The following is a 22772-nucleotide window of genomic DNA, read 5'->3' as shown; positions in this document are numbered from 1 at the left end:
TGGAATCTAGCCCAATCTGATGTACAACAGTCCCAGTGCACACCTGCAAAAGAGCAAGCAGCAGCCATGTCCAGTCACCTGCTGCTCCCAATCTTACTTTCTTCCTCACCAGTGGGAACCCCAACGCAGCTGGGGTGCCTTCTTAACTCTCCAGCAAGGCCTGACCCCATCTGCAGTTCTTGGGCTAGCCAGCAGAGATTGCAGTTCCGCAGGGGTGAGCCCACATTTCTCAAACAGATTTTGCTATCAGATACACTTTTTTTTTTAAGATTTATTTATTTTTATTGCAAAGTCAGATACACAGAGAGGAGGAGAGACAGAGAGGAAGATCTTCCATCCTATGACTCACTCCCCAAGTGACCACCATGGCTGGTGCTGCACTGATCCGAAGCTAGGAGCCAGGAACCTCCTCTGGGTCTCCCACGTGGGTGCAGGGTCCCAAGGCTTTGGGCCATCCTCAACTGCTTTCTCAGGCCACAAGCAGGGAGCTAGATGGGAAGTGAAGCTGCCAGGATTAGATCCGGTGCCCATATGGGATCCCAGCGCTTTCAAGGTGAGGACTTTGAGCCGCTAGGCCACAGCACTGGGCCCCAGACCCACTTCTCTCACTCTTGTTCTCCCCTCCAAATCAAATTGCTGTCAGTCCCCTATTTATACACACATCCTAGTTTACGGAAGTCCCTCAGCTATAGTTCCTAACCTGGGCATAAAACCACAGGTCATCTCTCAATACCACCTGTGAGGTCTCGTCATTCCCCTGTAAATCAAGACCCTTCAAACCATGAGGGTATGCCAATGCGAGGCCTGAGGGGTTTCGCCTGGGTGAGACACATGGTCATGCTACAGGCATCTATGTGGGTAAAAAAAAAAAAAAAACAAAAAACCTTCCAGGATGAGGTGGTCTCAGAAGTCCCTTCTCCCTAGAGAGCCAGTGTGCACAGCTATATGTACCTTTGCCAGTTAGAAAAGCCTCCAAGGGTCTGGCATAGTAGCCTAGTGGCTAAAGTTCTTGCCTTGCACATGCCAGGACTCCATATGGGTTCTGGTTTGTATCCTGGCAGCCCTGATTCCCATTGAGCTCCCTGCTATGGCCTGGGAAAGCAGTCAAAGACAACGCAAAGCCTTGGGACCCTGCACCCGTGTGGGAGACCTGAAAGAAGTTCCTGGTTCCTGGCTTTGGATAGGCACAGCTCTGGCTGTTGTGACTGCTTGGGTAGTAAATCACTGAATGGAAGATCTTCCTCTTTGTCTTTCCCTTCCTTTGTAAATCTAACTTTCCAATAAAAATAAATAAACATTTAAAAAATAAAAAGCTTCCAAGCAGAGGGTCCTGAAGGCCCTCCACAAGCGTACCTCCCCCAACACAGCCACGCAGCCCGGTTATAGGCACCCGTGCAGCCAACCCTTTATTTTTATTTTATTTTTTTTTTTTTTAAGATTTTACTTACTTTTTCTTATTGAAAAGGCAGATACACAGAGATGAAGAGCGACAGAGAGGAAGATCTTCCATCTGATTGTTTATTCTCCAAGTGGCCACAACGGCTGGAGCTGAGCCAATCCAAAGCCAGGAACCTGGAGTCTCTTCAGGGTTTCCTACACAGGTGTAGGGTCCCAACGCTTTGGGTCATCCTTTGCTGCTTTCCTAGGCCACAAGCAGGGAGCTGGATGGGAAGCAGGATCGCCAGGGTTACAACCGGTGCCCATATGGGATCCTGGCACATTCAAGATGAGAAACTTTAGCCACTAGCATATCGTGACGAACCCCAGCCTACTTTTTTTTTTTTTTAAAGATTTATTTTGCTTTTTATTAGAAAGGCATAAATACAGAAAGAAGAAGAAAGAGAGGGGAAAAGATCTTCTATCTGCTAGTGGCCTAGTGGCCTCCACAGCATGGACTGAGTGGATCCAGAGCCAGAATCTTTGGGCCTCTTCCAGGTCTCCCATGCAAGTGCAGGCCCCCAAGACTGTAGGCCATCCACTCCTGCTTTCCCATGCCACAGCAGGGAGCTGGATGGAAAGTGCAGCAGCCAGGACATGAACTGTTACCCATATAAGATCCCTGTGCTTACAGGTGGGGGATTAGCTAGTTGAGCCATTGTGCCAGCTCTGTCCCTCAGAATTTTACGAAAGCTCAGGTCTGTCTTATTTCTGACAAGGACTCCCAAAATTTGACTTGTTCTTCAACATATCTCTTTTAGTTTTTAAAACCATTGAACTGGGCCCGGTGGCATGGCCTAGCAGCTAAAGTCCTTGCCTTGAACGCGCTGGGATCCCATACTGGCGCCTGTTCTAATCCCAGCAGCTCCACTTCCCATCCAGCTCCCTGCTTGTGGCCTGGGAAAGCAGCTGAGGATAGCCCAAATCCTTGGGACTCTGCACCTGCATGGGAGACCTGGAAGAGGTTCCTGGATCCTGGCTTCAGATCGACATAGCATCGGCCGTGGTGGTCACTTGAGAAGTGAACATCGGCCGGAAGATCTTTCTCTCTCCTCTTCTCTGTATATCTGACTTTCCAATAAAAATAAATCTTTATTTAAAAACAGCCATTGAACTAAATATATTTTGTTGTGGCCATATTTACACACATGGATATCTCATAACTTTTTACATTTTAAAGTTTATGATTCAAGGGGTGTTAATTGCACTCCAATGTTGTATGAGGACAATCATTTGCATTATGAAGTTCCAGAACTTTTTCCAGAAGGAAGCCTGTGAGCATTAAGCAAGTTATTTCCAGTTCCTCCTCCCCCACTTGGAGACATTCATTCTATTGAGTCATCTGACCCTTTTAAAATCTGGGTAATGCTCATATTTTTTCTGTGTCCCCTGACCTAGTCACTTCAGACTGCACTTAGTCATATGGCATGATTTAGAGGCCACACATTAGATAAAAATTTCTCCTCTTGATCAGTTCATATTTGTCTAAATAACATTTAAAGTTTTTTCTTAGATTTTATTTTTATTGTAAAGTCAGATATACAGAGAGGAGGAGAGACAAAGAGGAATATCTTTTGTTTGTCGATTCACTCCCGAAATGGACGCAATAGCCAAAACTGTGCTGATCTGAAGCTAGGTGCCAGGAGCTCCTTCCAGGTCTCCCATGTGGGTGCAGGGTCCCAAGGCTTTGGGCCTTCCTCTACTGCTTTCCCAGGCCATAAGCATGGAGCTGTATGTGAAGAGGGGCCGCTGGGATCAGAACTGGCGCCCATATGGAATCCTGGCGTGTTCAAGGTGAGGACCTTAGCCACCAGGCTATGCCGCTAGGCCCTCCCTCTTAAAGTTTTTAAAAAACAAAGTTTACTTTGAAGGAAATTAAAATTTCCTTTGGAACAGTTTTAGATTTATAAGAAAATAATAGGTAGTTCTTTGAAATCTCTGCCAAGTTTCCTTTTTTTAAAAAAATAAAAGATTTATTTTATTTTTATTGGAAAGGTAGATTGGTAAGAGGCAGATTTACAGAAAGGAAAAGTCCTCCATTCCTTTGGTTCAGTCCCTGAAAGTTCACAACAGCTGGAACTGTGCTGATCTGAAGGCAGGAATCAGAGGCTTCCTCTGGGTCTCCCATGTGGGTACAGGGTCTGCAGGACTTGTGCCAGCCTCTCTGCTTTTTCAGGCCATAAGCATGGAGTGTATCTGAAGTGGAGCAGCCAGAAAATGAACTGTCACCCATACTGGATGCCAGTGCTGCAAGGCTGAGCACGACCTTGCTAAACTACGGCATTGTCCCCGACAGATTTTTACTCATCTGATTTTTTTTTTTAAATCTTAATGTGATAGTAAAAGAAGCAGCAACAAATTCAATGCAGTTCACAGACATAATTCTAAGAATACAATGCTATTCCTCGTTGTTTTTTAGAATGTTATATAGACTTGTGCCACAGGGAAAAATCACAGGATATGTGTTCTGACATTGGAATGCATGTGTTGGGACTAGACCTTCTCAGTTGTTGATGCCAGTGCTGTGGACAGCAGGTCCAGATGCACACGGAGGACATGACAGCCAGCTCATGTAGGCCAGTAGGGGATGTCAATTGCCTCATCAGAGGATGGAAAGCAAAACTGGTCAGACAACTTTCCCGGCCAAGCTAGCAGCATGTTCCTGAGTCTGTAGATACACTAAGGTGGACTTTGTCAATCAATGGATCTTAGAAAGATCTTCTCAATCCTTGAGCAACAAAGCCAACAACTTCTCAGAACTATCAAACCCCCTTAATTAACAGTCTCGGAACACTGTTCGCCATGGCAGGGTCCTTAATGCATCACCAAATGACTGTCCTCCATCCCTGAAGCTTAATGTAGTTTGACATCAAAGAGCAGACCCCCTCCCTCTTTCCTTGAAAACACAGGAGGAATTTTGTTTTTCAGGCTCTCTGTGAGGGTATGGGGAACAGGAGTGAACTTGCAATGAAACAGTAGCTGTGATTGTTCCAGTTGTATTTCTGTTTCACGATGTTTCCTTTGGCCAGAAATGCGCTGAGTCATCAGCAAGTTCGAAGCATTCAGCAAGCAATGGCAAGGCAGAGCCACCAGAAAGGTACATCTGATTTTCATGACAAATATGGTAATATTGTATTGGCCGGTGGAGCCACATTCTGTATTGCTGAATGGACATATACAGCAACACGGACTGGAATAGAATGGAATCTGTCTCCTGTTGGCAGAGTCACCCCAAAGGAGTGGAGAGATCAGTAATCATCCCAGCTCGTGTAATGCTGAATTGATCCAAACCAACTCATAAATGATGCCAAGAAAAATCACTGTAACAGTTAAAATACTGTATTATTGAAGAAGTAAAATACATTTGAAACCTTCAAAAAAAAAAAAAAGAAAAAACAAAACACTTGTCCCACTCACCTTCCCTCACCCTAATCAGAACTCCACATGGGCGTGTATCCCTCTCAGTTCTGTAAATGATAGAAAGGAAATAAAAATTGTTTTCTGAAAAACTTAAAAAAACTTAGAACCCGTTTCTCCTTGCAAACAGTAGATATTTAAATCTAGTTGAGTCTGTCTCTAACATCTTACTGCAGTTCTTCTGGTAGTCACGGAACAGCCACCGCTTCTGTTTGGCCCATGGAGTCCGACTCGGTGGGGAAAGCTTGCAGCCTCACTGTATTCACTGCTATCATTTGAATACTCGTCATGAAAAGCTTTGTCCAGCTCCCTGTGCTCTCTACAAGGCTATGCCTTTCCATGTCCTGAACTAAGCAGGCAAACAATTCAGAACCGGTGACATGCTTTTCTCTTCCATCCCCCTTTCTGGAATGCCCACTCATTGTGAGTTAAAACCGCCACACCCTTCAAAGCGCAAAAAATTCTTTCCTGCCTAATTAGGCTCAGGGGAGAAAACAGCGGAAGAAATAACATGGGATGGACGCATGCTTTAGGTTTTTCCAAAGCAGTAGATGCACTTGTGTTATACCATGATGCTTCCTTTTTTTTTTTTTTCCTCTAAGTCAACTGCTTTTGCTTCTATTTAGTGTCATCGATTAGGAACTTCTGGGGCTAAAGATTTATTTTAGTCACGGACCTAATTCCAACAGACATCTAGAAAGAAGGCAGTGAAGATGTAGGATTGGTTTATGCGGTTTCAAACTGTTCCGTGTCAGAACTGGAGGGAATTCTGGGGGTCACCTTTCAACCCATACACTTACAAACGGGGAAAGTGAGGCCCTTGGGGGGAACGTGTATTACCAGGAACGTGTCAGACGTCCTAATTCCCATGTAGGAATTACTGCTGAGTCTGGGTGCCTCCTTTCGCGATTTCACGGTCTTTGCCTTCGGTCCAGTCTCTTACCCTCTTGGGGACTCCTTTCTTTCCGTCTTCCTCTTGGGTCAGTCGGGTTCATCCTTCCCAAGCTTAAAGCTCCAGGTTGCAGGACGTGTACAGCGCCTGACTAGAGATCAGTTACGTCACCGCCAGCTCCTCCCATTGGCCCGGGCGGGTGGAGCGCGGCGCCATGACGTCGGACGCCCATAGGGGCGGACCCGAGAGGGAAGGAGGAGGGAAGTAGGGCTTCAACATGGCGGCTGGGAAACTGGTGCTGGCTACGGTGACGACCTGGCCCGGGGCAGGCAGAGTTGGAGGTGGTGGAGTTCGCTTTCCCTAGGGGCTGTCGGGAGCTCTCGGGGTGGGGGACTGAGCCTGGAAGGCCGGCCGGTGCCAGCACCTTTGGGCTTGCGGGACGGCGGTGGCTGCAGCGTCGTTCAGGTGAGGGGGCCTCCCTCTGGGGGACGGGGAAGAGGGGTGGAGTTGGGGGAGGGGGCCGGTACCGACAGACCGGTGTCGGAGCCTCCCGAGAAAGGGGCTGGAACCCGAGAGGAATGGAAAGAATTGGAGCTAGGAGTGGAAGGGGCAAGGGCTAGAGGTCGGTGACTTGGGGAGGATCCTGGGAGGGTGTTAGAGTGAGGGGACCCGAGTTGAAGGGACAGAGGGCACAGGGGGTGCGGGGGAATGCGTTGGGAGGAGGGGTGCTGGTTTCCTTCAGGGATCTGGGCACCAGAGACGGCTCTCGGGTCGGAGTTAGAGCTGGTCGGAGCGGGGTGGAGGACTCAGGTGAAGAGCGTGAGTGATGGGGGCGGTGGAGGGTGCGCTGGGGCCGTCCTCTGTAGTGCTTCCTGAGGCCCCGAGGTTAGGGAGAAAGCAGAACAGATCGGGGTGAGCTCTCTTCGGGGGCTTCCTTGCATTGTCTGGTCCTCTGCTTTTTGTTTGTTTGTTTGTTCCTTGTGTGGAGACTTACCTGTACAGTCCACCTTGGCCCCAGGACACAGCCTACCGTCTTGTGAGGCCAAGTTATAGATCATGTATATGGCCTGTAGCAGCCATCTCTGACCTTTGTGTGGTTGCCACATGTAATTGTTTCTTGACTAGTCTCCTGAACGTGTGGCTGGACATACAAATATATTTTATGTTAACCAAACAAAATTTTGATTCTTTTTAGAAACACTGTAATGTTGCAACGCTAGATTTGGTAGTTTGGGTTAACTACTAAACATGTTATGTTCTAAGTACACACAATATTTTGTGTTTTTCCTTGGTTTAATTATCGGTGTTTGAGAATTTAAGTGTGATGGATGTATCCCTTCGGAGCATTGTCAGATTTGGTCTTGGGAAAAGATATGCACTTTGAGTTTAGTGATGGCTCTTTGCATTTAGTGTCCCAACCTAGTTAAACTGAAAGTTTATCATATCTTACAGCAAAGCGTGTGTAATGACAAGTTTTAATTACTTCTACTAACTTGTTATAAGTCGGATTGTATACATTCAGTTGTTCACTGTTATTCTGTTATTTAACTTAGTATGTATTAAATTAATAAAAAATCATTGCAAATGTTGAAATGGGCAAATGATATTTCTCTAATGAGCGTCTTATCACTACACAGCAAATAACTTGCTAACCAGCTGCGGTCTCATTGGGGGAAAAAAAAAGTGCTGTTCTAGAAACAGAAACCAAGGAAGAAAATGAAGTTTATGGATATAGACACTTCTTCAGTTTCTCTTTCATTTAGTATTTGAGACGCATTACTTTATCATGAGGTGTATCTGATTTTATTTTTTGTTGTGATTTTTTAAGAGAACAGTAGCTAGTTAGTGTTGTTAGTTTATAGAAAAGTTTTAACACGGGAGGTATGGGCGATGTCACTTGGGTATTTTGACTTTCATTCTCATGGCATGACATTTAAAATGAGAATCCTGTTAAAATATTCTGAACGTTAGAGATTTATTGTCGTTAGTACTGAATGTAGATGTTGAAAGAGTAATTTATTTACTTTTTAAGAGTTATTTGAAAGGCAGAGAACAGAGAAGAGGAGAAACAGAACTTCCATCTGTTGGTTCACTCTCCAGATGCCTGTAACAGTCAGGGCTACACCAGGTTGAAGTCAGGAGCCAGGAACTCCTATCTGTCCCAAATAATCCATTTTAAACTCCTTGCTCTCAGTTGAAATACTGGTATTACTGGAATGATAGTTTATTGAGATTTTAGACATTTATGATGTCATCAGTATTGAAGGAGGAAATGAATACTTGAATGCTTTGTACTTAAGAAAATTGTCAGGATATATGAGATCAGGGATTGTAAGTTTTCTTTTTTGTATTGCCGAGTTAAATTGGACCCTCTTTATTGCTGAGTCAAATTGGAACTGGTCCATTAGGGGCTAACTTGTGTTTGGCGAGTATCTGCATGCCTTCTCAGGATGCTGCATTGGTCTGTGAGTTACTTAATGCTTAGTGTACACTTCCAGCATGTGAGTCACTGTTTTGACTCGTGGTAATTGGAAATCTTGTGGTTATTGAGTCAAGAGCTAGTGATGTGGTGGGTCTCTCCAAGACCTGATATTATCAGACTTTTGGATTTTTTTCTAATCTGGTGAATTTCAAGAATATCTGTTGTGCTTTTATTATCGTTCCTTAAGTTGAGCAACATTAAAATATTCATTGGCTATTTTCTGTCCATGAGGTGTACAAATTCTTTGTCTATTTTAATTTTGGATTGTTTGTCTCTTTCTGATTGATTTTTAGGAGTTCTTTATATATCCTAGAGACTTGATTATATGTTAATTTATGAATTGCAAATATCTTGTCCCACATTATGGCTTTCTTTTTTCTTTTTTTTTTTTTTATTGGAAAGGCAGATATACAGAGAGGAGGAGAGACAGAGAGAAAGGTCTTCCGTCCGATGGTTCACTCCCCAAGTAACCACAACAGCCGGTGCTGCACCGACCTGAAGCCAGGAGCCAGGAGCTCCTCCAGATCTCCCACGCGGATGCAGGGTCCCAACAGCTTGGGCTGTCCTTGACTGCCTCCCCAGGCCACAAGCAGGGAGCTGGATGCGGAGCAGGGCTGTCGGGATTAGAACTGGCGACCTATGGGATCCTGGCTTGTGCAAGGCGAGGACTTTAGCCACTATGCTATTATGATGGGTCCATGGCTTTCTTTTCATTTCTTTATATCTAGTTTTGGTCAGAAAATTTGTAATTTTATTGAATTGAATGTTTCAGCTCTTCTTTTTAAAATATTTATTTATTTTTCTTTATTTTTTTTAAAGATTTATTTATTTTCATTAGAAAGTCAGATATACAGAGAGGAGGAGAAACAGAGAGGAAGATCTTCCATCTGCTGATTCACTCTTCGAGTGGCTGAATGGCCAGAACTGAGCTGGTCTGAAGCCAGGAGCCAGGAGCTTCTTCCAGGTCTACCATGCGGGTGCAGGGTTCCAAGGCTTGGGACCGTCCTGTGTCTCCCAGGCCACAAGCAGGGAGATGGAAAAGAAATGTAGCAGCTAGGATACGAACTGGCACCTAGATTGGATGCTGGCACTTGAAGGTGGAGGATTAGCTAGTTGGGCCAACCTACCAGGCACTAAATAAATCTTTTTTTTTTTTTTTTTAAATAATTAAGGCACATTAACAGTGAGCTGGATCTGAAGTGGAGTAGCTGGAGCTTGAGCTGACACCTACAGTGATGTTGGCACTGCAGGCAGTGACTTAACCCATAGTGCAACAGCACTAGCCCGAAAGTCACTCTTTTTAATGCCTGAATTATTTCCTCTCTGATCAGTAGGAGCTGCTTCAAGCTGTTTCTGTGATATGATCGGTGAATCTCTGGAAGACTTTTGTTGTATAACATATGGCCTGTGTTCATCTTGTGCCTTTCTTTCCCCCCATCTGAAAGTAACTGTTTCTCTAGAATCAATACAAAATAGTGTCAAGGGCTTAAAGTCTGAGCTGTGCTGATGTTCATTTTTACGCTGTGTTTACAAATATTTAATTGCAATCCCATGGTGCCAGCGTTGTGATGAAGTAGGTAAGCCACCACTTGCAGTGGTATAGGGGTGTTAGAACTCTGATCAACTGGGAAATGTGACTTTTGGGGAATATGTGACTTTACTAAGTAAACCAGCTTTGTACTTCCTTCCTTCACACATTCCTCTGTGTCCTTACCCAGATCAGTTTAGCTGGTCTTGCCCTTAGAGAGCTTCTCGCCCCAGAACCCATTCCTCTATCACTCTTCAGATGCTCGACCTTTATAAAACCACAGACCCTGGCTTGAGCATCTCGCTCCCCCAAACCAGCATCATTTCCTGGCTCTTCCTTCAAAGGCTGTAGTGTCTGTTCCTGGCCTCCATGGCCTGCAGCCCTGCTGGTTACTGGATCCACTTCATTTCCGGACCCACCCAGCAGCTTTACCTGCCCTCCAAGTACAGACAGTGGCTAGGTACGAGCCGGGACGCTGGCTGCAGACCCTGCCTGCACACAAACAGCAACAGCTGGGCCATCCAGAACCCCGGGCTAGGCCGACTGCTGACTGTCTTTCTCACTGAAGTGAACCTGTGCAGAAGTGCTGTCCAATTCTTCAAATAGCAGGATCCTCTATGAGCCCTCTCACCTGGATCCCTGCGGGTCTGTCTGCAGGGTGCCTATCTCTAAGGAGGTTTGGGAAGCCTAACTATGGAGGCCTATAGTGTCCAGGTCTGGGTAGTGGGCTCCTTTCCTAGGACCCCCAAGGAGTTAGAACTCAGGGCATCCTACCTTAAGCATATTACCTTTAAAAGTGTAATATGTTTTGGTAACAACAAAGAAAAGCAGATCATCTTTGTTGCCTAATCAATTGATCCATAATGAATTTTGTCTTAATTGCCCAGTTAGGATCTTAGGTTTTCCATCCAAGCTTATAAAGGACAGATGCCATGGCAGTGTGCGTTGGATAGTACAGTGATGCACCATTTTCCCAGGAGTGTGTCAGGTTCATTGCCAAGGCCTTAGGAGGGATCCAATTACTTTGACATCGTGACAACTGCCCATATAGGAACTGAGCGTTACCTGGGCCCTCGCTACAGCTTTTCTGATCATGATCCTCTTCTGCCTTCCCGCACGTGCCTGGCTAAAATATTTGAGTAAGAGGTTGACGATACTCAAATCCAAGCAATTCTGAATTCTTTATAAGTTCAGAGAGCTCTGTTTTCTTTCTTTTTTTTTAAAAAAAATTTATTTATTTTTATTGGAAAGGCAGATATACAGTGATTCACGGAGGAGAGACAGGAAGATCTTCCGTCCAATGATTCACTCCCCAAGTGACCGCAGTGGCTGATCCTGAGCTGATCCTAAGCCAGGAACCAGGAGCAAGGAGCTTCTTTCTGGGTCTCCCACGTGGGTACAGGGTCCCAAGGCTTTGGGCCGTCCTCAACTGCTTTCCCAGGCCACAAGTAGGGAGCTGGATGTGAGTGGAGCAGCTGGAATTAGAACCAGTGCCCATATGGGATCCCGGTGCTTTTAAGGTGAGGACTTTAGCCTCTAGCCATTGCGCCGGGCTGAGCTCTGTTTTTTGTAAGGGTTTGTAATTGGAGTTTCTAGTTTCCTTTAATGGGGTTATTTGTCATGTTCCTTGTAATGTTGTATTGTTTTCTGGGTGTTTGAAGAAAAGGACACCACTTCTGTCTGTACAGGTTCGTTTTGGCGAGGAAAGACAGTCAGCAGTCAGCGTAGCCTGGGGTTCTGGATGGTCCAGCTGTTGCCATTTGTGTGCAGGGCCTGCGGTCAGCATCCCGGCTTGTACCTAGTCACTGTACTTGGAGGGCACATGAGGTCCCTGGATGGATTCTGAGGTGAGGGGAGCCTGTTGGTTGCCCAGCCTCTACATTCTGGCAGTGCTGCGGCTGACTGAGTTCCCTGCCTGGGCTGGGTGCTGCCTGGCTCCCTGGTTGGGGGAGTTTGGAGGCTGGGCCCTGTGATTGGGTGCAGTGTGATTTGACATGACTGTAGGATACTAAAGAAGTTTTGGATTTAGGAGTATTTCAGATTTTAGAGTTTTGGATTAGGAGGCTGAACCAGTAATCTCTGCCAGTGGAAAATCCCGAAATCTAAAACACTGCTGGGGGGTAGGGCATATTCAGATTCTACTTCATGAAACAATGCCAAATAATTTATATGTAATACTTACAAATATAGTGATTTTTCTTACCCTCTGGTCATTAAGAAGGCATTTGACCTTATAAACAAAGGTCTCTCTGTGTACAATTTTTTTTTTTTAATGCTAGAAAGTATCTTGAACATCAAAATGAGATCTATTTGTGGGTACAGAAATCATTGATGCATAGGTTTAGGAATATGGCTCATAGTAGGTGGTGGAAAATAGAATTGTAAGCAGTTCGCATAAAAAGATTTGAAAATGTACATTAGATTTCTTCTGATTATGATGATTTCTAGCCATGTGGCAACATGTCACTGGGTAAATCAGAACTGGCCTGAAAGGTTTGGTTAGGATGTAATTTCATTCTTTGGGGTTAGGAAGTAGGAAATGCAGTTGAAACATGTTTTTGCTGTTTATTCTATTTTCCTTATCTCTAAATAAGCCTTTTGTTAGAAAAATGAACCCTTTGGATGAGCCATTGTCAACAGAAATGATTTGTTTTGGAAATGGGAAAAAGAATATTATCCTCCAGCAAGTTAGTATCTGGGTGGTGCCCAGATTTTGGATTAAGTGCTCTAAAAATTAGTCCAAGAGATATAACAATTAAATTGTAGGGTAATATTCGGTGTTTGGCACAGTTGATTTTTTTTTCTAAAATATTTATTTATTATTTTTATTGGAAAGTCAGATATACAGAAAGGAAGAGAAACAGAGAGGAGGATGTTTCTTCTGTTGACTCACTCCTCAAGTGGCTGCAACGGCTGGAGCCGAGCCAATCCAAAGCCAGGAGCCAAGAGCTTCTTCCAGGTCTCCCACGTGTGTGCAGGGTCCCAAGGCTTTGGGGCCATCCTCAACTGGTTTTCCAGGCCACAGGCAGGGAACTGGATGGGAAGCAGGACCATCAGGACACAAACTGGTACCCATATGCAATCCCGGCACGTACAGGGCAAGGAATTTAGCTACTAGGCTACCGTACCACACTCTCCTCTCCCCCTTTTTAAAAAAATTTTCATGTAAATAGACTTAGCTGAAAATATGATATTCTGATGACCATGTCTTTAATTATAGTTAATGTAAAGGATTATCAGAGATTACTGATAATAGCTAGAATATAAATGCTAGTCACTGACTCCTGCTGTTAGTAGTGTTGGACCTGATATTTACCGTGTAAATCACATTGAATGTACAGCTCTGTCATTCTGGTTACTAGGCCTGACAGACTTTGCTGAATCATTTTTAGATAGGGCATCTAAATAATTGATAGTCCAAACAACTCATCAATCTTAATTTTTGAGGTATCAGAATATTTTCCTTAAATTTTTATTTGAAAGTGGTTCCTTGGTGTGAATTGACTTTATTGAAGATCGGATCATGTTTGTGGAGGAGTGGGTTCAAGAATTCCATTGTAGCACAGTATGTAAAGCTGCTGTCTGCAATACCAGGCATCTTATCCGGGTGCTGGTTCAAGTACTGGCTGATCCTCTTCTTTTTTTTTTTTTTGAGATTTATTTATTCATTGGAAAGTCAGATATACAGAGAGGAGGAGAGACAGAGAGGAAGATCTTCCGTCTGATGATTCACTCCCCAAGTGAGCGCAACGGCTGATGCTATGCCGATCCGAAGCCAGGATCCAGGAACTTCCTCCGGGTCTCCCATGCGGGTGCAGGGTCCCAAGGCTTTGGGCTGTCCTTGACTGCTTTCCTGGGCCACAAGTAGGGAGCTGGATGGGAAGTGGGGCTACCGGGATTAGAACTGGCGACCATATAGAATCCCGGGGTGTTCAAGGCGAGGACTTTAGCTGCTAGGCCATGCCGCCAGGCCCATGGCCTGATCCTCTTCTGATCCATGAGGTAGAAATGGTGATTCAGGCTCTCGGCTCGTCCATAGAGCCTTTTTGGGCCATTTGGGGAGTGAAACAGTGGATGGAGGATATTTCTCTCCCTAAATCTTTCAAATAAATACATGGCTAAAATATGAAATACCAAAACAGAATTTAACTTTTAATTGTTTTATTGATTTAGAAAAATTACATGACACCAAGGGAAAGAACTACTTAAGTGAGAGTTTGATTTTTCTTAAAAAATAGACTTATTTGTTTGAAAGAATGAGAGAAGGAGAGACACAGAGTGAAAGATCTTCCATTCATTGGTTACAATGACAGGATGGTTACAAGGGACAGCACCGAGCAAGGCCAAGCACAGGAGCTAGGAGCTCCTTCCAGGTCTCCCATGTGGCTAGAAGGTGCCCAAGCACTTAGACCATCCCTCACTGCATTCCCAGAACATTAGTAGGGAGCTGGATTGGAAGTGGAGCATATTGAGCATATGTACCCACAAAGGACACTGGTATTGCACTCAGTGGCTTTAACTGCTGTGGGAGTAGAACCAGTGCCCATATGGGATCCCAACTCATACAAGGTGAGGATTCAACCACTGAATAATTGCGCCAGGTCCATATGCCTTTTTTGTATAAAGCAGTGATTGCCTTGGGTGGTGGAATTTTTTTTTTCCTGTTTCTGTTTTTCTGGCTTTTTAGTTTTTTTCTCACAATGAGTACTTCATTTAAAGAAAAATTTCTGGGCCCTATGTGGTAGCCTAGTGGCTAAAGCCCTCACTTTGCATGTGCTGGGATTCCATATGGGTGCTGTTTCGTGTCCTGCTGGCCCCGCTTCCCATCAAGTTCCCTGCTTGTGGCCGGGGAAAGCAGTCGAGGACAGTCCAAATATTTGGGACCCTGCACCTGTGTGGTAGACCTGGAAGGAGCTCCTTGCTCCTGGCTCCTGGCTTTGGATCAGCTCACCTCCAGCTGTGTCCACTTGGGGAATGAGCCAGGAGCCAGGAGTCTCTTCCAGGTGGAAGATCTTCCAGGTAGTTGGAAGATCTTTTTCTCTTTGTATCACCTTCTCTCTGTGTATCTCACTTTCTAATTAAAAAATAAAAATAAATCTTTAAAAAATTGTTTTGGGGCCCGGCGCGGTGGCACAGTGGTTAAAGTCCTCGCCTTGAACGCCCGGGATCCCATGTGGGCGCCGGTTCTAATCCCGGCAGCACCGCTTCCCTTCCAGCTCCCTGCCTGTGGCCCGGGAAAGCAGTCGAGGACGGCCCAAAGCTTTGGGACCCTGCACCCGCGTGGGAGACCTGGAAGAGGCTCCTGGCTTCGGATCGGCATAGCATCGACCGTTGCGCTCACTTGGGGAGTGAATCATCGGATGGAAGATCTTCCTCTCTGTCTCTCCTCTCTGTATATCTGCCTTTCCAATAAAAAAAAAATAAAAAAAAAAATAAATCTTTAAAAAAAATTGTTTTGAAGGGCAGAGTTTTAGAGAGAGAGCGACAAAAGAGAGAAGGCTTGCAATCACTGGTTTGTTCCTTACATGGATACGGCTGCTGGGACTTGCCCTGCCTGAAACCAAGAGCCGGAACTCCATTCAGGTCTCCTACACGATGGGGGGGGATGAGAGAGGGGTCCCTAGTACTGGGACCATGTTCCTCTGCATTTCTAGGCGTGTCAATAGGAAGCTGAGTTGAAGTGGAGCAAGTAGGACTCACATGTTTACCTATGTGATGTTGATGTTGTATCCAGTATCCATCTCAGTTTTTATTATTATTATTTTTTAAAAAGATTTAATTTTAGGGCTCGATGTGGGAGCCTAGCAGCTTAAGTCCTTGCCTTGCACACATCAGGATGCCAGTGGATTTTCTAATCCCAGTGGTCGTATTTCCCATCCAGCTCCCTGGGAAATAAAATAAAAATAAATAAATCTTAAAAAAAAAATTCAATTTTATTGGGAAGGCAGAGTTACAGAGAGAAGGAGGGACACAGAGAGACCTTTCATCCTCTGGTTCACTCTCTAAATGGCTGTGATGGTTGGAGTTGGGTAGGTCCAACTCTCGGAACTAGGAACTTGGAAATTCCTCCTGGTCTCATGTGGATGCAGGGGCCCAAGCACTTTGGGCCATCCTTTGCTGCTGTGTCAGGCCATTAGCAGGGATCTGGATTAGAAGTGGAACGGCTGAGACTGATACTGGTGCCACATGGGATATAGGCGCTACAGGCAGGCTGTACTGTGTCACAGTGCTGGCCCCTCCACATGGCCTTTAAAACATGTAATTATCCACTCTTTTTGGGTTTTTGTTTAGGTACTGTATCTCCAATTTCTTCTGTGGTGGTTAGATTTCTATTCTTTGACATTTGTGTCACTTTGTCTTTTCTGTTCTATTTAGTCAGAATTTTGTTTATGTTAATATATTTTTATATAGTTTTTTAAAAAGATTTATTTATTTTTATTGGAAAGGCAGATATACAGAGAGGAGGAGAGAGTGAGAAAGATCTTCTGTCCGATGATTCATGCCCCAAGTGAGTGTAATGGCCGACGCTATGCCGAGCTGAAGCCAGGATCCAGGAACTTCCTCCGGGTCTCCCATGCGGGTGCAGGGTCCCAAGGATTTGGGCCATCCTCGACTGCTTTCCCAGGCCGCAAGCAGAGAGCTGGATGTGAAGTGGAGCTGCTGGGATTAGAACTGGCGCCAATATGGGATCCCGGTACGTCCAAGGCGAGGACTTTAGCCGCTAGGCCACGGCGCTGGGCCCAGTTTTTTCTTTTTTTAAAAAGTATTTTTTGGAAGGTCAATTTATATAGAGCAAAGGAGAAACAGGTTTCCATGTGCGAAACAGGTTTCACTCCCCAAAGAGCCACAATGCCCAGTGCTGGGCCAGGCTAAAGGCAGAAGCCTGGCAGTGGGTCTGGGTCTCTCATCTGGGTGACAATGGCCCAAGCATTTGGACTCTCTGCTTTCCCGATTGCATTTCCAGTCCAGCGGACTCGATCAGAAACGGAACACCTGGGACTGAACCAGCATTCGGATAGGATGGTGGCATCCCAGGTGATGGCTTAACTCACTGAGCTAAGCTTTGTTTTACATTAAATTGTGAAGTCTTTGTGGTCCAATATTTTGCACTTAAAAAAAAAATTTTTCCTTTTCTGTCACCCTAAAGCTGGATTTTGACTGAATGCTGAGTATTGATAGTTGATCAAGTAGTAACACTTTCAGCTAGTTTATAAATGAGATATTTTTAATTTTCATTTGGCCAGTTCAGTTAACCTAAGGTATGTAACACACATTTTGTTTTCTTTTTTTTATAACTTTTTTTAAAAAAAGATTTATTTATTTTTATTGGAAAGTCAGATATATAGAGAGGAGGAGAGACAGAGAGGAAGATCTACCGTCTGATGGTTCACTCCCCAAGCAGCCGCAATGGCTGGAGCTGAGCCAATCCAAAGCCAGGAGTGGGGAGCTTCTTTCCGGGTCTCCCATGCAGGTGCAGGTTCCCAAGGATAGCTTTGGGGTATCCTCAACTGCTTTCCCCGGCCACAGGCAGGAAGCTGGAAAGGAAGTAGAGCTGCTGGGATTAGAACCAGCGCCCACATAGGATCCCAGCTCTTGCAAGGTGAGGACTTTAACCACTATGCTATCGTGCTGGGCCCTACATTTTGTTTTCATTCATGTGTTTAATTTCTTCTGTAGCCAGTGGAGAGGTTAGAAGAGTAGATTAGGGCCCGGCGCGGTGGCGCAAGTGGTTAAGTCCTCGCCTTGCACGCCCGGGATCCCATATGGGCGCCGGTTCTAATCCCGGCAGCCCCGCTTCCCTTCCAGCTCCCTGCCTGTGGCCTGGGAAAGCAGTTGAGGACGGCCCAGAGCTTTGGGACCCTGCACCCGCGTGGGAGACCCGGAGGGGGCTCCTGGCTTCGGATCGGCATAGTATCGGCCCGTTGCGGCTCACTTGGGGAGTGAATCATCGGACAGAAGATCTTCCTCTCTCTCTCTCCTCTCTGTATATCCGCCTTTCCAATAAAAAATAATAAAAATAAATCTTAAAAAAAAAAAAAAGAAGAGTAGATTAACAAAAATGACAGGAGTTGTATTTGTGCCACAGTGGATAATGTTGCTGTCTGAGTTTCCAAATGTTCCACTTCCCATCAGGTTCTCTGCTAGTGATCTGGAAGAGTAACAGAGAATGACCGAAAGTGCTTGTGCCCTTGCACTCATGTGGGCAACCTGGAAGGAAGCTCCTGGCTCCTGGTTTTGGTGTGGCCTGGCCCTAGCTGTTATGGCTGTCTGGGGTTGAGCCAGTAAATGGAAGATCTGTCTCTCCCTCTCTCTGTAACTTTTTCAAAAGAAAGAAATCTTTGCGCCTGGAGCAGCTGTCCAGCCTCTAAAGTCTTTGCCTTGCATTCGCTAGGATCCCATATGGGCACAGGTTCTAATTCCCAGCAGCTCCACTTTCCATCCAGCTCCTTGCTTGTGGCCTGGGAAAGCAGTAGAGAATGGCCTAAAAGCCTTGGGACCCTGCCACCTGTGTGGGAGACCCAGAAGAGAGTCTGGGCTCCTGGCTTCGGATCGGCTCAGCTTTGACCATTGTGACCGCTTGGGGAGTGAATCATCAGACAGAAGATCTTTCTCTGTCTCTCCTTCCCTCTGTAAATTTGCCTTTCCAGTGAAAATAAAACAAATAGTAAAAAAAAAAAAAATTCAGGGGCTCATGTTGTAGTGTAGCAACTTAAGCCATTTCTTGCAGTGTTGGCAAACCATATAGCAACAGCTGCTGCACTTACTGATCAGCTCCTGTTAATGCACTGGGAAAAACAGCGGGGGATAATCCATGTGTTTGGGCCCCTGGTACTCATTTGGGAGACTTAGAAAAAGCTCATGGCTCCTGACTTAGGTGTGGCCCAGCTTCCAGGCATTGGGGCCTTTCAGGGAGTCAACCAGCAGATGAAAAATCACTTTCTGGGCCCGGAGCCGTGGCGCAGTGGTTAAGGTCCTCGCCTTGCACACCCGGGATCCCATATGGGCGCCGGTTCTAATCCCGGCAGCCCCGCTTCCCTTCCAGCTCCCTGCCTGTGACCTGGGAAAGCAGTCGAGGACAGCCCAAAGCTTTGGGACCCTGCACCCACGTGGGAGACCCAAAAGAGGCTCCTGGCTTCGGATCGGCATAGCATCTGCCATTGTGCTCACTTGGGGAGTGAATCATCGGACAGAAGATCTTCCTCTCTGTCTCTCCTCTCTGTATATCCGCCTTTCCAATAAAAATAAAATAAATCTTAAAAAAAAAAGAAAAGAAAGAAAAATCACTTTCTGTCCTTCTGCCCTTCTCAACTATTTCAAAGAAATAGTTTTGTTAGTTTGTTTCTGTATTTATTTTTTGAGAAGCAGAGAGAGGGAAAGTCAGAGGTCCTTCATCTGCTGGTTCACTCCCTAAATGACAACAATGGCCGGAGCTGGAGTGGTCTAAGGGAAGCCAGAAGCTTCATTTAGGTGTCCCCTGTGAGTGCAGGGCCCTCAAAGACTTGGTCTGTTCTGCACCGCATTCCCAGGTGCTTTAGCAGTGAACTCTGCCAGAAGTGGAGCAGCTGGGACTCCAGCTACTATCTGTGGGATGCCAACACTGCAGACAGAGGTTTATCCTACGATTAAGTAGGACCGCAGTGCATGCCCTGAGACAGAGATGGAGAAATCTTTGATCCACTGATTAACTCCTCAAATGGTTACAGCAGGCAGAACTGGGTGAGCCTGGAGCCAGGAGTCAGAAGCTCTCACGTGGGAGGAAAGGGCCAAAGTACTTGAGCACATTAGCAGGAAGTTAGATTATAAATAGAACACCTGAGAAGTTGGGCTGTAAATAGAACTTGAGCCTGTGCTTTTTAAAAAAAATTGTTGTTAATGTTTATTTAAAAGGTGGGGAGATCACAGCATAGTTAGGCCATGCTCAGGGATAAAGTGGGGCAGAAGGAGAAAGGTGAGAGAAATCCTTCTATGTTCTATCCCAAGTCTGCAGAAAGCAGACAAGCAGCTCTTTCTGTTTCCATGTTGTAGTACATTTCAGTGTTTCATTCCTTTCTGTATACATTGTGGTCAAATAACATTCCATTGCATGGTTATAGCACTTACCATTGGTGGACATTCGGTGTTTTGCTCGCTAAGACTCATGCTGTTGTGAACATTCATGTTTGTGTGGACAGAGATTTTCATTTCTCTTAGGTATATATGTACAAGAAAACTTGCTGAGTCATATGGTAACTGATTAACATTTTGGAGAAACTACCAGATTACTTTTCTTTTTTCTTTTTTTTTTTATTTTCGGAGGTTTATTCCAGTGGGGCAGGAACGGAGTGGTAAAGATGAGGAGGAAAAGGGGAAGGGGGAAGGGAGGCTGGAAGAACTACCAGATTACTTTCTAAAGAAGCTGCTTTATTTTATGTTCCCACTGGCAGTGTGCAATGGTATAATGGTTCTGATTTTTCTACATCTTTGCCAAGAAGTATTATTTCTGTCTGCTTATAGTTATCCTTGCAGAAATGAATGACATCTCATTGTAATTTATTAATTCAATGAGATTAACAAAATTAATTATATAAATGTGAACAATTCACTGGTGTTTAGCATATTATGGTGATGTGCAGCCCATACCTCTATCTGTATTCAGAACTCATGGTTTTGATTTCTGCTTCCATGATGACTAACAATGTTGGGCATGTTTTCATGTGTGTCTTGACTGTTTACATATTCTTGGGGAAATGACTGCTCAATGCTTATTTCCTTTTTCCTCCCCTTTTTGGTAAAGATTATTATTATTTAAAAAAATTTTTTTTATTGGAAAGGCGGATATACAGAGAGGAGAGACAGAGAGGAAGATCTTCTGTCCGATGATTCACTCCCCAAGTGAGCGCAATGGCAGATGCTATGCCGATCCGAAGCCAGGAGCCTCTTTTGGGTCTCCCACGCGGGTGCAGGGTCCCAAGGCTTTGGGCCGTCCTCGACTGCTTTCCCGGGCCACAGGCAGGGAGCTGGAAGGGAAGCGGGGCTGCCGGGATAGAACTGGCGCCCATATGGGATCCCAGGCATGTAAGGCGAGGACCTTAACCACTGTGCCACTGCGCCGGGCCCTGGTAAAGATTATTTTGAAGAGTTATGGAAAGGGGAGAGAGAAAGAGAGTCTTTCCATTTGTTAGTTATTTCCCCAGTGGCATAAATGGCTGGAGCTAGGTCAGAACAAAGCTAGGAGCCAGGAGTTTCCAGGGGGGTTGGGGGTAGCAAGAACAAAAGCACTTAGGCCATTTGCTGCTGCTTTCCTAAGCTCATTAGCAGGGGGCTGGATTGGAAGTGGAGTGGTCAGGACCCAGCAGATACCCATATGGGATGCTGGTGTAACAGACAGTGGCTTCATGTGCTATGCCACGGTGCTGGCTCCCCTCACCCATTTCTAACTGTGCTGTCTTTTTATGGGTTGCAGGTTTTACATATTCTGGATGTAAGTCACTTAGACAGATGTATGTTTGCAAGTATTTTTTTTTTTTTAAAGATTTATTTTTATTATTTTTTCATTGGAAAGGTGGATATACAGAGAGGAGAGACAGAGAGGAAGATCTTCTGTCCGATGATTCACTCCCCAAGTGAGCGCAACGGGCCGACGCTATGCCGATCCGAAGCCAGGAGCCTCTTCAGGGTCTCCCACGCGGGTGCAGGTTCCCAAAGCTTTGGGCCGTCCTTGTCTGCTTTCCCAGGCCACAGGCAGGGAGCTGGAAGGGAAGCGGGGCTGCTGGGATTAGAACCGGCGCCCCTATGGGATCCCGGGCGTGCAAGGCTAGGACCTTAACCACTTGCGCCACCGCGCCGTGCCCGCAAGTATTTTTTAAAAAATTATTTTTAATGTTGTTTACATAGTTGAGAAGAGTACATGCTCACGTGGGCCACTGATAGGATAGGGAGGGTCGAAGCATGTGGGAAAGTGGGTAGGACAAATGTTTTCAAAATTTTGCTTTTTCTCCTGTATTGGCATGGGAATAGGGAAGGAGAGGAGACTGCATCTTGCTGCAAAACTACATCAGCATCCAGGGATGGGGGATGACCACTTGATATCATCTTAGAGACCCTCATGTGAAGAAGAGTGCTCAGAAGATGTTACTTGAGTGATTTTCATAGTTCCAAGACATTGTTGATATTGTTGCTCCAAGGTTGAAAGAATCTTTCCAAGGTCCATTGGTTGACAAATTGATATCCATCTTAGTGCATCCACAACTCAGACACCTGCTACCAGTGCTAGGCAGGAGAGCAGGAGAGTTGTCACAACCTGCTCTGCTTTCCATCCTCTTACAAGATAGTTGATGTCCTGTGCTGCGTAGATGGTCTGGCCAATCAGCAACCGAGGAGGCCCAGTCCCAACTCATGTGCTGGACGGTCAGGTCACATATGTTGTGGTTTTTCCCTCTTATTGGAGTTTGAGTCCAGTAGTTTGGTTGGTTGGGGAGTCCCGCAAAAAACCTTGCCTGTGGTAACCCAGACATTTTGTGCGCCAGCTAGTGCAGGGTATGGGTCAGTATATAACTTGCATATCCTGTGTACAGACAGTGAATGCAGTTGCCTGGTCAGTTCCGCCCCCAGCTCCATCACCTGTGCAAACTGATTGGTGCTGTGGGCTCTTCCTAGTTCAGCCTGCCACAAATCTGGCCATTTAACACCAGTGCGAACTGCAACCTAGATGGGGTGACCCCGGATAAACCCTTCCAGGTTCAACCCTAGGCTGGTGGCATGTGCAAGAGACTAGTCCAGCCCCTCCCACATTCCATCTGGTTGTTTTACACACCCGTGGGAGTTGCAGCATAGCAGAGGAGCGCCCACAGTTTCCCTATTAGGCCTACTCCCAGCCCCAGATCCTGTACTTGCCAGGGGGCACTGCCATCCAGCCTGACATGACTTGAACCCAGTTCTGGCACTTGCTAGTGAGTGAATTCTGCAGCAAAGCTATGCCTGCTCTCTCTTACTCTGGCTCTTGTATGTGCCAGTGAATGCTGTGGTGTAGCCTAGCC

General features: G+C 45.6%; 2 protein-coding genes across 3 annotated transcripts in view; both read left to right on the top strand.

The window, feature by feature from the left end:
- The first annotated feature begins 4404 nt into the window (after nt 1-4404).
- Nucleotides 4405-4811, top strand: LOC121144713 (cytochrome c oxidase subunit 7B, mitochondrial-like). Its single transcript, XM_040963162.1, has one exon. It carries the CDS (start codon nt 4450-4452, stop codon nt 4690-4692), a length of 243 nt encoding a protein of 80 aa, XP_040819096.1. The 5' UTR covers nt 4405-4449; the 3' UTR covers nt 4693-4811.
- Nucleotides 4812-6035: 1224 nt separating this feature from the next.
- Nucleotides 6036-22772, top strand: part of UBAP1 (ubiquitin associated protein 1) — a 57677-nt gene continuing 40940 nt past the window's right edge. Inside the window, exon 1 of one of the 2 annotated variants that reach the window (XM_040963830.1) lies at nt 6036-6211. The gene's annotated coding sequence lies outside the window, so the exon portion shown is untranslated. The remainder of the gene's footprint in view (nt 6212-22772) is intronic. The other variant, XM_040963832.1, reaches the window with a different exon arrangement.

The sequence above is a fragment of the Ochotona curzoniae genome, unplaced genomic scaffold, assembly GCF_017591425.1.
Source record: "Ochotona curzoniae isolate NIBS_2020 unplaced genomic scaffold, NIBS_Ocur_1.0 scaffold_3208, whole genome shotgun sequence".
In the NCBI taxonomy this organism is placed as follows: Eukaryota; Metazoa; Chordata; class Mammalia; order Lagomorpha; family Ochotonidae; genus Ochotona; species Ochotona curzoniae.
This window is presented reverse-complemented; position numbering and strand designations above follow the sequence as displayed.

Coding starts and splice junctions, on each gene's coding strand:
- LOC121144713 (XM_040963162.1), top strand. CDS start 4,450: ATGTTTCCTTTGGCCAGAAATGCGCTGAGTCATCAGCAAGTTCGAAGC.